Source organism: Danio aesculapii, chromosome 13, assembly GCF_903798145.1.
Source record: "Danio aesculapii chromosome 13, fDanAes4.1, whole genome shotgun sequence".
Taxonomy (NCBI): domain Eukaryota; kingdom Metazoa; phylum Chordata; class Actinopteri; order Cypriniformes; family Danionidae; genus Danio; species Danio aesculapii.
In genome coordinates this window covers 46,789,998-46,807,405 of record NC_079447.1, presented here as the reverse complement: position 1 = coordinate 46,807,405, position 17,408 = coordinate 46,789,998, and the positions used below count along the sequence as shown (strand labels likewise).

At 37.5% G+C, this 17,408-nt stretch overlaps 2 protein-coding genes across 4 annotated transcripts in view; one reads left to right on the top strand and one right to left on the bottom strand.

Annotated features, from left to right (window-relative positions):
• LOC130239699 (cullin-9) overlaps positions 1 to 5,565 on the top strand; it is a 78,135-nt gene extending 72,570 nt beyond the window's left edge. For all 3 annotated transcript variants that reach the window (XM_056471000.1, XM_056471001.1, XM_056470999.1), the window contains exons 40-42: positions 519 to 652; positions 3,005 to 3,096; positions 4,288 to 5,565. In XM_056471000.1, the coding sequence (XP_056326975.1) occupies positions 519 to 652; positions 3,005 to 3,096; positions 4,288 to 4,510 (449 nt within the window). In that variant the 3' untranslated portion in view covers positions 4,511 to 5,565. The remainder of the gene's footprint in view (positions 1 to 518; positions 653 to 3,004; positions 3,097 to 4,287) is intronic.
• Positions 5,566 to 9,867: 4,302 nt separating this feature from the next.
• On the bottom strand, positions 9,868 to 15,639 carry tuba4l (tubulin, alpha 4 like). Its single transcript, XM_056470353.1, has 4 exons — positions 14,615 to 15,639; positions 12,501 to 12,720; positions 12,269 to 12,417; positions 9,868 to 10,917 (listed from the first exon to the last, which is right to left on the bottom strand). Exons 1-4 carry the CDS (start codon positions 14,615 to 14,617, stop codon positions 9,940 to 9,942), a joined length of 1,350 nt encoding a protein of 449 aa, XP_056326328.1. The 5' UTR covers positions 14,618 to 15,639; the 3' UTR covers positions 9,868 to 9,939.
• Positions 15,640 to 17,408: the final 1,769 nt, after the last annotated feature.

Genomic DNA, 17,408 nt, shown 5'->3' with positions numbered 1-17,408 from the left:
AAAGTGCAAGAATGACCAGAGATCAGATGTAGAAAGTGTTAATTTTATCATCATTTACGCACCTTTCACTTGTTCCAAGCCTGTTTTTCTCTTTCTTCCACTGAACACAAAGGAAGATATTTTGAGCAATGTTGAAAACCTGTAACCATTGACTTCCATAGTATTTGTTTTGCCTATGATGGAAGTCAATGGTTCCAGCTTTCATGAAACTATCTTCCTTTATGTTCAACAGAAAAAAGCCATCTGAGGATAAGTAAAAAGTCAGTAAATTTCATTTTTTGGGTGAACTATCCCTTTAATTGAGAAGGTTAGGATAAACATATGTATATTCACAGTCTTTGGACTTGTATTTGGAGACGTGCAACACTATATGAATCCAGAATGTGTGTGTATGTAAAAGTAAACTTTTCCAAATTAGGTATTAAGCTTGCAGAGCATGTAGGGATCAAGTTTGCTGCTTAAACCTGTTTTAATCCAGTTGTGTTTTGAAGTTCTAATGATGAACCTTTTGTTTTCAGAGGAGACGCTGCTGCAGTGCACTGATCTGGCATCCTGTGTTCGACTCCTCAAACCCGAACACCTGAACACCGGCCTAGAGCTCATTCGACGCATTCAGGAGCGTCTTGTTGCCATCCTTCAGCACTCCACTCAGGTGAATCTGCTCTTGCTTGTTTCTTGTGGACCTATTTTAGGGTATGGCAGGATCATCTTGTTAAATGTGTTCTTGTTAAAGGATTTGTTTTCAAACAATTATGTTTGATTTACCAAAGTTACACAAGTGCTAATTTTACATCTGTCACATCCATAATGGAGATGTCACATCCATGGCAAAGCTTTTTCCTCATAAATGTAAAATTGTCAAATCAAATAAAATCAATCATTTTTGTCCTATAGAGAGACAACTCTTATCCTTATGATTAGCATTATTTCTTTTAGGTTGTGCACAGTTTAAATCAACGAATTTGTACAAAGTATGTTGTATACTGTAAACTCCCATACTTTTTTCGTCACATCCATAGCGTGCATGGTTTCTGCTGCATTTATTCTTACATGGCGGGGTGCCACACCAAAATTTATTACCGCCACGGCTACATTACAGCTTCTCATTCAAAACCTTCAGTTGTTGCTGTTTTTTATAGTGTGTTATAATCACACCAAAAGGTATTAACATGTCAGTGCATTATAACAGAGTGATTTTCTGTAATCGTAGTAGTGCTGTGCATTATTTGTTTAACCATTTAAGGTTACATGCTGACTGACATAGCTGCATGATGCATGAGACCAGCTAACACGACGTAGTTTTCAGTTAAGATGAACACAGTTTCCTTAATTATAATTTATAGATAAAGGTCTATGGTTCTGCATACAATGACTTCATCTTGCTGGAGTTTATAGCCGATTCACTTTACTTCAGGACGCATTGATGCCGCTCTGTAGGTCTATTGGAGACATTCATAAATAGCAAATCTAATAAATGACACGCTCGCTACATAAACGCGCTAAATCGCATTTCAGCAGCGTTTATTTGAGAGCGCACAAGAAAATCTGCACTGGAGCAGTGTAAATTTGAGGGAGTGCAAGAAGTTTTGTGCACGAACAGAGGAAATCGGCACGCAAGCAAAGAGATTTGCATGCTCCTATTACATGAATGTGATCTCGACTTGTAATCTGTGTAAAAGACCTGCCACCACAGCTGAAAAAAATCCTAGAGGAAACACTGACGCATGTTTACTTTCCTCATTTAAAATCTAAACAAATGGTTACAGATTGGTATTTTTCTGATCTTATAACTCTGTGGTTAGTTTTTTTGGAAAAATTTTAACTTATGTTTCAATACTGTCTCTGAACGCAATTGACACCACCATCTTGAAGAGAAGTCTGGCTTCAGGGGAACCCAACTGTCCTGCGGGAACGTTTGCAGCTGGATACATGATGGACAGGTAGGAGAAGTGGCTCGTTGTGTGCCTGGCTTCTCTGTCCCTGGAGGATGTTGACGATATCTATCTATTTGGAACTTTGATAACAGGGTTTCTGGTGATGGGCTTAGGCGGAGCCCTGAGGTATCGAAAATTGATGAAAGCGGTCAGTCAGCCGCACTGATCGCTTTCAGCAATTGTCGATACCCCAAGCTGGCCGGCTGGATTGAAACGGTGGTGAGCAGAGTTGTTACAAATCCGACAGTGGTTATAGACCACAAATTGGAAAATATCGGGGTGAAACTATCGGTTTTGCAGCGTGATTTGGACAGACCTGGAGAACAGTGACAGACATTAGTTATCTATGAAATTGGCAGATATTAACCCTAATTTGGAAAACTTTTCTTCTCTTTTGGATTCCCTGTGACTCTCCTGCCAGATGGACTCGGCTGGAGACAAACAACTTCCCCCGGAGAACTAGATAACGAAATGCTCTGGATCCTCGCTCCCTTTTCATGGACACCTGTTGAGACTCTACAGGCTTACACACACACACACGTACACGTACACAGCTACAGTTAGACAATCACTACCTACCCCTGCATCCCACGCCTTTGTGTGCTTTCACCCAGCGGTGTGGGTAGGTGGGTCTGTGACCAGCGCCTCCTGGCTGCAGGACCAGATGGCTGCCGCCTTTATCAGACTATATCCACATCCCCTGTTGCGATGTTATGTCTTTGTGTTTATGTGCTAGCTGCTGGGGCTTTTTCCCCCTGATCTCACAATACCCTACTTCAAGGATATTCTGGGAGGGTTTTTTTTTTTTCGCCTCCCTCTTCCCAAATGTATCTTATTTCCTCTTTCTAAAAGCTACGTCTTGTCGGACCTCTTTCCTTGAAATGTGTGATGTTTGTGTATGACAGAGGGGTCCAATTTCGCAACTTGTAAATGTGTATATGACAAATAAAGGCTTTCATCATCTATACTTTCTATTGGAATTGAGAGTTTACTGCAAATGTCATATCCATAATGCTTTAATTTTTATTTCTATTTAATTTTAATTCTAATCAAATTTGTTTATTTGACAGGACTTTCGTGTTGGATATCAGTCCAAAACTGGGCCAGATACGGAAGCGGCGCAGGCCTCTAATTTGGCCAACAACACTGACGCCAACAAAGAGTGAGCCGCAATACATTTAAACAGAAACATGACTAGGGATGGGTACCGAAACTCTGTACTTTATCGGTTTCGGTGCTACATTATAAAAGACCGAAGTATCGATAAGCTCTGACGTTAACAGTTCTGCTATCAGTAATGGAGAATTATTGCTGAATAAACATTACTTATAGTAGCATAATTTAACTGACCAACCTTTTCTAATTTGCGATATTCGTCTGCACAGTTGGCAATCTGACATGAGAAATGCTTGTGTGTTCGCCCAATAGGACAACAGCGAGCGCATCAAATATAAAAGCCTTCACAGTTCTCGTGACACAGACGAGCACGCACACACAGCTCGTAAGCTTGCGGAGTGGCGGAGAGAACCAAACAGGTTGCATTTCCAAAGTTGAACGCGACAATGCCGTTGCAACAAACACAACAAGTTGTTTTCTCGTATAAGCGGAAACACAAGCAATCTGGCCAAGCATCTTTCAAAAGTGCATTAACTGCAGAATGACAAATGAAAAGTTTTCGATTGACTAGCTAAAGGTACATCATCATCGTTATGCTAGCAGTCAATCACATGAGGTATTTCTAAATTAGTATAACATTAATAGTTTAATAAACACATATTCAGTTACAATGAAAGCAGTATTTTTTCTCTGCAGTAGCCTATATAAATCTGAAACATTATAAATGCTTTTACATTACTGTATTTTCAGATATAGCCTAATAATAAACTATTCTTAAGAAATTATTTTTAAAATATATATATTTTTTTATTTAACTGCATTTTGCAACTAAAAGGGGGCATTTGTAGGGAGCACAATAAACCAAGAAAGTCCCGACTTCTGCCAGAAAAGGCAAACATGTTGAAACATGTTGACATGTTGAGTCATTTTCCTTCTATTATACATTCTTTTACAGGAATTTTATTTATTTTTTTGTTTTACAATTATTGGTTTTGCTTTGTTTTACATAAAAAATGTAATAATAAAATTGTGTTGTTAATTCTGTTCAATTGTTTTTTTTTAATAAAACAACACTACAGAAAGTACCGATAAGAGAACCGTTAAAGTACCGAACCGATGGTGAAGTGGTATCGATAAAAGTAGTAATACTGTTAAAACCTTAACTATACCCATCCCTAAACATGACTGCCACTTCTTCAAGACCAATTCCTGATTTCTTTATTTTTTTTAACCATAGGTCCAAATCGGATGGAGGCTCAGATTCCGGAGACTCTGACAACAACAACTACGCAGGTGAAGACCCCGGTGACGAGGCAGAGGAGGATGATGAGTACGATGATGAATACGTTCCTGAATGGCACGAGGATTACGACGAGGAAGACATCGACGATGACGACTTCTTTTCTGATGACGACGAATCTGAAAACAACTTAGAGAGAGGATTCGGTCCGTTTGACTAAATGAGGGTAACACACAACGCTTACAGAAGGCCTACTGATCTACGAGTAGACACTACTAATACCACACCCATAAAAGTTAGAAAACGCAGACAGTTTGGCATGGGAGTATGTTTTTCTGTAATGTGGTGTTCGCTTTTGCACTTAGCACCTACTTTAAGCCCTAGCATAAATTTGGTTGTTACCAAAAAGTGGTATTTCACTTTATTTTTAGGTCTTCAACTTATGAAATTGTAACTTTGTTAATGGCCGATGAGGATACTTAACCAAGTTCAATGAAGGATCTTAAGTGTCGATGTTATATATGAGAGGTGATATTTTTTTGGAAACTGTTCATAGTTTTGTTATTAACAAAATTACCTTTTTTGGGGGGTCAAACGTTGAAAAAAGAAGGGATGTGTAAACATTAAGAAAGCAGATTTAGTTTTATCCCGTCAAAGGTGTTGGCATCGTTTATTTAGTTTGGATACCAAAAGTACTTGCCTTTATTCTGTTTTAAATTTCTTTGAATGCCTTCATATATGACAGGAGGTCGGTGGATCACCGTTTAACTGATTGTAAGCATCTCGATTTGGAGATATTACAGAGATTTGGAGAAGAGTCCGTGTTTAAGGGCTGCATGAACACGATTAGTCTCTCAGACAGCAGTCCGTGATGAGGATGGTGCTTCAGTGACCTGCTGGTTGTGTCAGTCCTTCAAACTCAAAAAAAAAAGAAAAGAAAAAAGATACTACTTTAGCCTGTCTCATTAAGATGTAATGGCAATAAATATTTAAAAGTATTGTAGCTCTGCGCATTACTTGCTAAGCAAAACGTACCTTAATTGCTTTCCGTTTTTTTCCACACACACAAAAAAAGTTTTAATTCTTTTCTTTTTGGGACATGTTTATGTTCACATGTATAAATATGGAGATATAAAATATCTCCCAAAGTCCAGTTTTGAATTGAGATAAACCTATATATTCATATACTGTCCATCTTCTGAAATGTTTTCTCTGTTCGACTTATAAAATGGAGTTGCAGTACTTCAGCTCACGAAATAAATGCTTTTCTTCAAATTGTCTGTAGAGGGGGTTTTATTTATTCAGTATGTGCTTTGCTTTGTTTCTGTAAACTTCTACAGAGGCTTTATTCACAAGTGAAATATTCACTTGTAATTCATGCATACAAAGCCATGATGTCAGAGATCGGGATGTCATTCTAAATCAACATTTTAGAGAAGGATTTTGGTAAATATGGTAAGACGAGCTCACCTTAAACTCTAAAACAAATATTCAAATAGAAGTTTTTAAAATTCTAATTGTGTAGAAATTAATAGTGATCTTTCTTTAAATCGCATGCTGCTCAGTGCATACACTACCTGACAAAAGTCTTGTCGCCTATCCAAGTTTTAGGAACAGCAAATAATAACTTGACTTCTAGTTGATCATTTGGTATCAGGACTGGTTTATATGAAAGGCAAAGGCCTCCAGATTACGCTTATTTTACCAAAATAAAATATGATCATGCCTTGATTTTTCATTATTCGATTCGGACAGGAAGGACTGATTTTGCTTAGACCAGTGTTTCCCAACCCTGTTCCTGAAGGTACACCAACAGTACACATTTTCAACCTCTCCCTAATCAAACACACCTGAATCAACTTATAACATCAGAAGAGACTCCAACACCTGAAGTTAATGGGTCAGAAAAGGGAGACATCCAAAATATGTACTGTTGGTGTGCCTCCAGGATTCTCCCGTATTTTCAGTCTTTCTCTGAAGGGTGGCAAATAAACTTTAAAGAGCCAAGTCTCCCTATACGCAACCCATACCGCCGAACCACCAGGGGCCGCCCTTGCTCTTAAATGGGAGTCTGTTCTGTGCTTTCGCTTTTAGGCATGAAAACACTTTGAAATATTTAAACGGCAGGATTCCCTTCCTTTTTACAACAGATACCGTCTCCCCTTCATACGCAATCCTCAAACAGTCATGTAGCGGTGCATAACTGTCAGCTAATGCGCTCCATAGTGATAAATAGACGCTGTTTCGCTGGAGCAAAAGTCTGGGTTTTGGGTGCATGTTTGAACCGATATACACATTATTATTAATATCTAAAGATGCCGATCTTGAAGTTTTTTTTTTAACACAACCAATTTCATCCTAAATAAGCATTCAAATTTAGGAAAAGCAATGGAATGCTTTCATTATAACGTTAGATGTGTGCAGTTTTAAAGTGAAACCTGTTATTTAATGTAATCAAATGAAAAAAAAATCTAAATAAATGAGATTCATTTGTTGCTCTTTAATCAGAATGTGCAAGTAATACAGTGAAGAAACGACTAATGGAATTTGATAGCTTGATTCTATTTTATTATAATAGCTATTAATTTTAATAAACTGTTTGCTAATGTGTTTGCTGCTAATGTGTATTTATTTATTCTTTTGTAAATAATAATAAAACATATTACTCACCATTTAACTGTTTATTTACAATGAAACAGCTCCAAATGAACATATTTAGGGATTTGAATGCTCAAAAATGTTTATGTTTGGTGACTGGGCGGGCCAATCCTGGAGCACCTTGACCTTCTTTGCTTTCAGGAACTTTGATGTGGAGGCTGAAGTATGGAGCGCTGTCCTGAAGAATTTGCCCTCTCCTGTGGTTTGTAATGTAATGGGCAGCACAAATGTCTTAATACCTCAGGCTGCTGATGTTGCCATCCACTCTGCAGATCTCTTGTAACATGATTTTTCCTTCACCAAGCTTGACTGATTTCTATGAGAATCTTGAGTCCAGCAACCACACACTACAGGTAATTTACGTCCCCCTCACTTTTAAAGACAGACCATTAAGAAATAGGTGATTAAAAATTATATGTACATATGATCTCATACAGCCAACCCATCCTGGAATTTGTTCGGTAAAACTGTTTCCATCACAGTTTATGTGCATCTTTTCTTATCGAATAAAAAGTTTCTCCTACTCAGTTATGTGCATTTTGGTGTTTCCATCAACCAGATTTCCATGTGCATAAAAATAGGTGGATGGTACGCAGCTACTGACTGTTCGCAATGTTGTAGGCCTTCTTTGATTGTTATTGGCTGATAATATAGTTTCCCTTTTCAGAATTTTCTGAAATTATATTTTTAAGGAGAACATCAGAATGTGCGAAAATAAAACCAATTTTACCTCAATACTGAGGAGTGAAAACCATCATGGCCACAATATTTGTGTTCTTTCAAACTGAAGTGCTCAAATCTGCCCTTAGGAAGGGGATTTTTAACATACATCTGGACACCAGGGTATGATCCTTTGAGCTGGGAAGTTCGTTTTTTTTTTTTTTTCTCTCCTCTGAAGGTATTAGCGCATGAGCCCTTCCAAATTGAACACTGTGAGAAAATGAAACGGTCAGAGTAACTTTGTTTGGTTTATCAGCGCCACCAACTGAACAGGACAAGCACAACACCTGAGTCTCCTTTGTTCTTCTATGGCTTATGACTTACTGTGAGTCCAACAAATGGTACCAATAGACATTCACAGTGTACTGTATAATGTTTTTCAAAATCATGATTGCAATATTTATATCCATGCCTAATATTAGATTGCTACAAAGTGATTATAATGTATCTATAATTCTGCAAGTCCAGAGACTGTAGTTTACACCATGATTTTACAAGAAATAAGAGACATAAGAGGTCATTAATGAATATATTCTCAATGCAAATGAGTAGCGGCTGGGACCCAGAAATGATACGTCACAACTTAAGCAGATTGGACAGGTAAAGAACACACACACAATGTTCTTACCACAGCTCCACATGCTTCTTTTTTCTTTTTCATTAAACCACAAAGTCAAGAAAGGGTTACTGTTTGGGACTGAAGGGTCATGAATGCCTGGACTAAATTTTCTGAGATTCAACAGATGTAAATTGTGTGTGTTGAGATGTTAGCACCTGCCAGCTGTAATCGTAGGGAATAACTGGCTAATTTTTAACATCTTTATCTTCCGGGTTTAAAATTTACATGGGGCAGCATCATTTTTGGTGATGTGACAGGATCTAATAATTTATAGGACTTAGTTTTCTTGTCCCATGTAAAGAGCTGCTTCTGAATTACTCTGTCAAGCTCAGAGACTTCACACTGGCATTACATGTTGGGTTGCAGCGCCAGTTTCGTTGTCAGAAGTACCAACTACTACAAGTCTGTACTAAAATATATAAAAATGAGACAGCATTTGCACTTGGAACGCTGCTGATTGGCCACTTTGTTTACATGCTCAGTTTTAACTGATTGTCTCTAATGATCACCAGTTTAAACAGACACTGGAGCATTTGAAAGCTGCGTCTATCAGCTTGTCATCAGTGGATTTGCATTGCAATAAAAACACTGACAGATGACTTTTGTTCCTTCAAAGAGGTTTCTAGATTTAAAAGCACTCAGTAGCTGAAGTATTAAACACTGGAGGTGATGGAATGTCTTCAGCAAAATTTAGATCCTGGTGTATCCAATGTCACATTTATATATATATATAAAAAAAAAGATTTTCTTTAAACGGCTTGAAGTTTTAAACTCCTCAAAGCCCATTCAGTAATGTTATAGGTTTGTTCGGATCCAAACATTACTGCCTAGTCACGTGTAACGGTTTATGAAATTTGATGGTCATTCTAAACACCAACAGTTCTGATCTGAATTCAGGATAAATAATTAACGCCGCAGCTAATTTTACTCAAGTTAAAAATAAAATACAAAATTCAATAAACTCAATTTGGGTTTAATTTATTTTTTGTATCTTCTGCACAATTCTTGAAGACACCGCACTGCAGAGCCACTTGAGCACCAGCGAGGGGGAGCTTGAGCTCCTATCAGCTGTTTTAATGCATACTCCCACCCCTACCACCAGTGACATCACTCGTAGAAGTGGAAGGGAGGAAGAGGTGGAGCTCAGCTCTGCCCAAGTGGCACTGCAGTGAGCACCACTTGCAATATTTGGCAAGACGAGCATTTTTTGCAGCATGCATGAAATTTAAAGAGCACTTGTGCTTTAAAAATGGGACGGAAGAAACTTTACTGAAGAAATCCTGCTCCTGACTAAGTTAGGCTCCGAAAATAAAACTTGCAACATTCTAGCAACTACTTGTAGCTTTCGCCCAAAGACTCACCAGGATTACCACCAGACAAAGGGTTTCGGTTTCAATTTGGGAAAGAGACCAGTGCAAGAGATGGCACCTACAAAGACTACTTTATCCTAGAACCAAGATAGATACTAAAAAGTCATAATTGGTTTAGGTTTTATTAGTTACTTCATAGGACAAAGAAAAAAAATAAATAAATTTGAGACATGAAATTAAACCAACACTGCTTTTAAACATCAGCAGACCAGGTCAGGAAATGAGAACCAAAGACAGATTTTCTTATGCTTATAAATTTATTCAAAATACAAGTGCAATAATTTAATACTCCTCTTCATCCTCCCCACAGTCCTCAGTGGAGTCCGCTGCAACCTCCTCATAGTCCTTCTCCAAGGCAGCCATGTCTTCTCTTGCCTCTGAGAACTCTCCTTCCTCCATCCCTTCACCCACATACCAGTGCACGAAAGCTCTCTTTGCGTACATCAGGTCAAATTTGTGGTCCAAGCGGCCCCATGCTTCTGCAATGGCAGTGGTGTTGCTCAACATGCAGACAGCCCTCTGCACCTTGGCCAGATCTCCTCCGGGCACAACAGTGGGTGGCTGGTAGTTGATCCCAACCTTAAACCCAGTGGGACACCAGTCTACGAACTGGATGGAGCGGCGTGTCTTAATGTTGGCTATGGCGGCATTGACATCTTTAGGAACTACGTCACCACGATAAAGCAAACAACAGGCCATGTATTTCCCGCGGCGAGGGTCACATTTCACCATCTGATTCGCTGGCTCAAAGCAGGCATTGGTGATCTCTGGTACTGAGAGTTGCTCGTGGTACGCCTTCTCAGCTGATATGATTGGAGAGTAGGTGACCAGAGGAAAGTGAATGCGAGGGTAAGGGACCAGATTGGTCTGGAACTCTGTGAGGTCCACATTTAGGGCCCCATCGAAGCGCAGCGATGCTGTAATGGAGGACACAATCTGAGCAATAAGCCGGTTCAGATTAGTGTAGGAAGGACGCTCGATATCCAGATTTCGCTTGCAGATGTCAAAGATGGCTTCATTATCTACCATGAAAGAGCAGTCAGAGTGCTCAAGAGTGGTGTGGGTTGTGAGAATGGAGTTGTAGGGCTCCACCACAGCGGTGCTGACCTGCGGGGCAGGATACACAGAGAACTCCAACTTTGACTTTTTACCATAATCGACAGACAGTCGCTCCATCAGCAGAGATGTGAAACCAGAGCCTGTTCCACCACCAAAACTGTGGAAGATCAGAAACCCCTGCAGACCAGTACACTGGTCGGCCTAGAGAGGAATCAGATGGAAAAAATGGTCAGGGGCATTCAAATAAGTCAAACCTGTAGGAGACCCTAAAAAGGGTTACTATAATTTATTAAATTAAAAAGGTTTCCACTAAGTAAATGCTCCATTGCAGAAGTACTCAAACTTTTTCCATCAAGTACCAGCTCAGAAAAGCATCATCTCTTTAAGTACCACCATAATAAGCAGTATTAAAATACAGTATCTTAGTATGCCCGATGATGAAGCAGCTACAGCAGTTCAAAAAACGAGGCAGATTAATTCCCATTAAATTAATTGTCAGGCAATTTTAACATTATAAATAGTTAATACTGTACTTGTATGTAAAAATAAAATGGCCAATGTTCAAATTAAAATGCTTATATATATATATATATATATATATATATATATATATATATATATATATATATATATATATATATATATATATATATATATATATATATATATATATATATATATATATATATATATATATATATATATATATATATATATATATATATATATATATATATATATATATATATATATATATATATATATATATATATATATATATATAAACCTGTACTTAAAGTATTTAAGTACACCTGGAAATGTTGCTTGGACCTTGGAAATACAAGCGTTGTCATTCATATACTTTTGATAAATTTGGAAAATGTAGCATGTACATGACATTTGATTCCTGTGTACCACCAGAAGCAAGCCTGCATACCTCTAGTGGTACATGTACCACAGTTTGAGAACCACTGCTCTATTGAACAATTCTTAATGCAGAGGTGCCAGATTCTGCCCCCCTGGAGAGGCAGTGTCCAGCAGAGTTTCTCCAAACTACTACCTATGGAGTTTGAAAGTCTGGACTAGACATTTCACATGCATTAGATGGGTTTGTGCTAAATCTTACCAAAATTGCAGTCTAAAAACAGGTTTGACCAATTCTTCAATTCCAAAAGAACATGGTGCATTAGAAACCTTACAGTAGTCGACATTTGAAGATCCAAAAAAAGGTTTTCAGATTTGTCCTGGGACATGAATGGGTGTTCAAAGCTTTTCAAAAAATTTTCCTAAAACTATTGACTCCAGTACATAAAGGGTGCCCAATCCTGTTCCTGGAGAGTTCAGCTCAAACCCTGATCAAAAACTAAAACCAACAAAGTAGGATCTGAAGGAGCACTTGCCAATTAAAGACTGGTGCATTAGATCAAGGTTGCAGCTGAACTCTGCAGGACTGTAGATCTGCAGTAACAGGACTAGGCACCCCTGCTCTACATAAAGTTTATGCAGTTAAATGTTACTAATGAAGAACCATTATTCAATTGTGCAAACTCACCATTTTGCGCATGCGATCAAGCACAGAGTCTACGATCTCCTTTCCGATGGTATAGTGGCCACGAGCGTAATTATTGGCAGCATCCTCCTTTCCACTGATGAGCTGCTCAGGGTGATACAGCTGTCGATAATGGCCATTACGGATCTCATCTGAATTTCAAACAAAAGTGAGAAATGAAATGCAGACCTTTTTTTTTTGCATTTAAGAATTAGTAAGCCTGAATGGAGCGTACCGACAACAGTTGGCTCCAGATCAATGAAGACTGCTCGAGGAACATATTTTCCTGCACCAGTTTCACTGAAGAAAGTGCCGAAACTGGAGTCAGCCAATGAGCGGCTACTATCAACGATGGTTCCATCTGGCTGGAAACCATGCTCCAAACAATACAGCTCCCAGCAGGAGTTACCCATCTGGATACCTGCTTGACCAATGTGTATAGAGATGCACTCCCTCTGGTTTGACCAAAACACAAGCATACTGATCAAAAATCACAATGTGGCAGTGTTTGAAATGACATGTTAATCTTACCCTTTCTGTGGCATCTAGCAGATGCATAGCAGATTCTGGATAATAAATCTGGGTATTCTAAATATTACTCAAATCAGTACACAAGCTGGATTTAAAAATGACAGTACCACGCAACTCGTACCAAATATGTATACGACAGAGTACACAAATTCCCAGATTAGCTACCAGGGCTGCACGATATTGGAAGATACTGACTTAGCAAAATTGTTTTTCTGCAATATATATTGCATCTATACAAAATCACTAAAATAATTGAACAGCATTCGGTGTTTCAATAACTTTCAGTGCAGGCATGTCATGTGACACCTTAACTTTGCATAGGGAATACTGCCTTAACCTTCTTAATCTAGTAGCCAGTGTGCATTGTAGGCAGTATGCATCCATATAGTACACTCACTTCAATCTGAAACTGTGCTTTAAGAAAAAATAAATTGGGTATTGCTTTGATATACTCCCTTTGACACACGGTCTACCAAGCCAAATAGTATTACTAGACCGTTTAACACTAGCTGACACTGCTCAACCAAAAGTAGTTTTCCTGAATAAGAAATTTCATATACAACATACAGCAACCCTAACCTTACAGTCTACATACACCGAGCATTAGCAAGTCACCAACCGCAATAAATACAGAGTAAAATACATTAATAATAATAAAAATCTAAAATAGTTTAAAGGTTTACTTTTGATAAACTGTACAATTTTAGAAGGATTCACATTTAAAAATATTTCATTTAAAAAAAGTGTCCAGATAAAAATTGTCTGATGACATTAAAAATAGGGCATGCCACAAGTACATGTTTAACAGTTCGGTTACTTTTGCAATACTGACATATTGGTGGTTCTCTTTAAGTAAATGTTCATGTGCGAGTCTTGTGTCTAATGCAGCATGTTCTATAAACAATCTCATCGTGTCTTGAGGTAAAAAATATATATAAAATTAGATTCTTCCTACTTCTGGCTGAATTTTTAAAAAGTTTATTTTCTGGGCACTGATCCCATTCTCATTAAGACGGAACATTAAAGTAAAACCCTTAAAGCACAGGTCTCAAACTCAATTCCTGGAGGGCTGCAGCTCTGCAGTTTTGCTCCAATCCTAATCAAACAACTAATAAAAGGTGTTCAAGACTATTAAGCAGGTGCGAGTTGGAGATGGTTGAAGCTAAACTATGCAGAGCTGCAGCCATGTAGGAATGGAGTTTGAGATCATTAGCTTAAAGTGAGAGTTTACCCAAAAGTGAAAATTACTATTAACTTAATACAAACCGGTTTTACTTTTATCCCTGTTGAACATGATATTTTGAAGAAAGCAGAAAACGATAACCTCCAATAGTTAATGGTTAAACAGTTACAATCTGGTTTTCTGCAATAGTTAATGGTTACAACCATTCAATTCAAATCTATTTAGAGTTGAATAAAGAAACTCAAAGGATTGTAACCTTAAATTGTGAGATTTTTTTTTTACTTCTGGCTGAACAATCCCTTTCATTTTCCTTATTTCACATTTATAGGGGTTAGCCCAGAAGCGTTTTAGGTCTACATTATGGAACATTCTTATAAGCTTTAACAACATTTAAAACCCAAATGACAAACAATAAAATTAGCTTTGCTTTCGTATGTTGAAAAGTTAAAGACTGATCCCAAAGTGCAAGTCTATTAAATTAATAACACCTGTAAACTAGAAACTACTACAACTGTTAATTACATTTATTTATAGAGCATATTAGTCACATACAATCAAGCTTTACATGGAAGATTTTTTAAAAGCCTTTAGTAAAGTACTAACAATATGGTGAAAGTGACTATAAATTATCTTACCATTGTACTTGGAAACCACAGCCACAAGTTGGAACCGATTCAGAACCTTTAAAACCTAGAAAAAGTCACAAAAGTAACTGCTGTCGAGCCAAACTGATCTCCCAAAATGTATGACCCGCCCGATTTCTTAAAGTAAACTCCTCACCTCAGAGATACACCAAACCCTCCAGCTGATCTCGCTTTATACTGATTACAAATGAGAATGGGCGTGGCTATAGGGCTCAACCAGACAGCGTTCATCAATAAGGAAAGTGTAACAAATGTGGAGTACTAGAGTCAGTGGAAGATATACTATTATATTTTGAAGATTATTAAAGGAAAAAAAATTATTTAATAGAAGAATTATTTGTTTATTGAATGGATTGGATGTCAGTGTCACTAATATCCAGTTCGTTTCACTCTCCAGTCCAGCAGGTGGCAGAAATTCACCCTTTAAGTGTGTTTGCAAAGTTGCAAACTCGACCTGAGGTAAGTCCTTGCTAGTTCAAAACGGATTTCTCTTGTATTTTGTTTTTGTATTTTAGACAAATCCTCAAGTAAGGAAGGACACTAATAATATATTGATAGTGTTAAGATTCATAGGTTCATCTCTGTTATGATATATGATTCCAAGGCAGTTTAAGCCTCTGTTCATGAAATTGAATTTATTTTCTGCATTAAAGAGAATCATCAGTTCCCACAACTAACAGAGGCTCTGAATATCAAATTCACCAACAAATATCAATATACAAGGAAGAAAGTTTCCTTGTTTTTGCATGTTAATGTTTATTCATTCATCTTCTTCACACACAAGAACACCACACCACTCTCATTCACACACATACGCTACGGTCAATTTTACCTTACCCAATTCACCTGTACCACGTCTTTGGACTTGTGGAGGAAACTGGAGCACCCAGAGGCAACCCACACGGACACGGGGAGAACATGCAAACTCCACACAGAAATGCCAACTGACCGAGCTGAGGCTTGAACCAGCGACCTTCATGCTGTGAGGTGAATGTGCTACCCACAGCACCACTGAACTGACGTTTACCTTGTTTTAACTAATCATAATTAGGATTCACACTGTCTCATTTAAAACACACACTGTAAGACATGGTAATCACAAGTGTTTTCCATTTATTTACGGTTGTGATTTGCCTTATGGAACCTTAATCACTGCTTTGACTTTTGATGTAGAAAATTCCAATCATTGCCATTTTAGTATATATATAATATACTAAAATATATAAGAAATAATATATTAAGAAATAAGTCTGTAGGTAACACTTTATTTTGGTGGTCCATTTGAGTATTAGTAGACTGTCTGCTTAATATCTGTTGATACTGCTGCTAAACAGACATTTAACTGACTATGAGAAACTTTGCAAGTACATGTCAACTTACCCTAACCCAACAGTTAACATAATCTAATGAGAATTAGTTGGCATGTAGATGCAAAGAACCTTAATTCAACAAACGGACCATCAAAATAAAGTGTAACCAGTCTGTACAATAACAGAAAATGTACTGGCAGTTTATTACCAGGCTTTTGTACCATAATATACAACACCAAACCAGACAGTCAGTTTAAACTAGTAAAAATGTCAATAAAAGTCACTTTTCCAAGCTTAAAAGTGGTTGGAAGCATGATCAAGGTCCCATAATGCAATTCAAAAGCATAAAACATGAATATGCACAAAACTACAAATTTACATACATTTTTTTAAGCGCAATAAAACACAAAACCTGTAGAAAACACAATAATTACACACTGCCATGTTGGTGGATTCAGGCAAGATTTCTTTTCCTTCAGTGCATGCACTGTAACCTGTTATTTTGAAATGAAATGAAATTAGGCCTTCAGCAGGTTTCATCACTTCAAATTTAAGACTTAAAGACTTAAGACCATTATGAATGAAATTTCACACTCTTAAAGAGCAAAATGCAATTTTTTTTGTAATAAACATTGGATTTTTACTTGCCCATTTAAAATGAAAATTCAGTTATTTATTAGGCACATACTTTAAATAATGTCAAAACAAGCAAACCCTAGTTATATACGTACAGCTGAAGTCAGAATTATTAGCCCCCTTTTGTCTTTTTCTTCTTTTTTAAATATTTCCCAAATTAATTTAACAAAGCATGGAAACAGTATGTCTGATATTTTTTCGTCCGGAGAAAGTCTTATTTGTTTTATTTAGGCTAGAATAAAAGCAGTTTTAAATTTTTAAATTCCATTTTAGGGTCAAAATTATTAGCCCCTTTAAGCTATTTTTTTCCCCCGATAGTCTACAGCAGTGTTTCCCAACCCTGTTCCTGAAGGCACACCAACAGTACACATTTTCAACCTCTCCCTAATCAAACACACCTGAATCAACTCATCAGAAGATTAGAAGAGACTCCATAACCTGAAGTTAATTAGTCAGGTAAGGGAGACATCCAAAATATGTACTGTTGGTGTGCCTCCAGGAAAAGGGTTGGGAAACACTGGTCTACAGAACAAATCATCGTTATATAATAGCTTGCCTAATTACCCTAACCTGCCTAGTTAACCTAATAAACCTAGTTAAGCCTTTAAATGTCACTTTAAGCTGTATAGAAGTGTCTTTAAATAATATTTTACTAGATATTTTTGCTGTCATCATGGCAAAGATAAAATAAATCAGTTATTAGAAATGAGTTATTAAAACTATGTTTAAGGGAAGAAAACCAGGTATTAGATTTGCACAATCCATATGCACTTGGCTTGTTTCCCCTCACTCGAAAGCTTGACAGAGCTCCTGCGCGTAGCCACGGTTGGTGTGTGGCG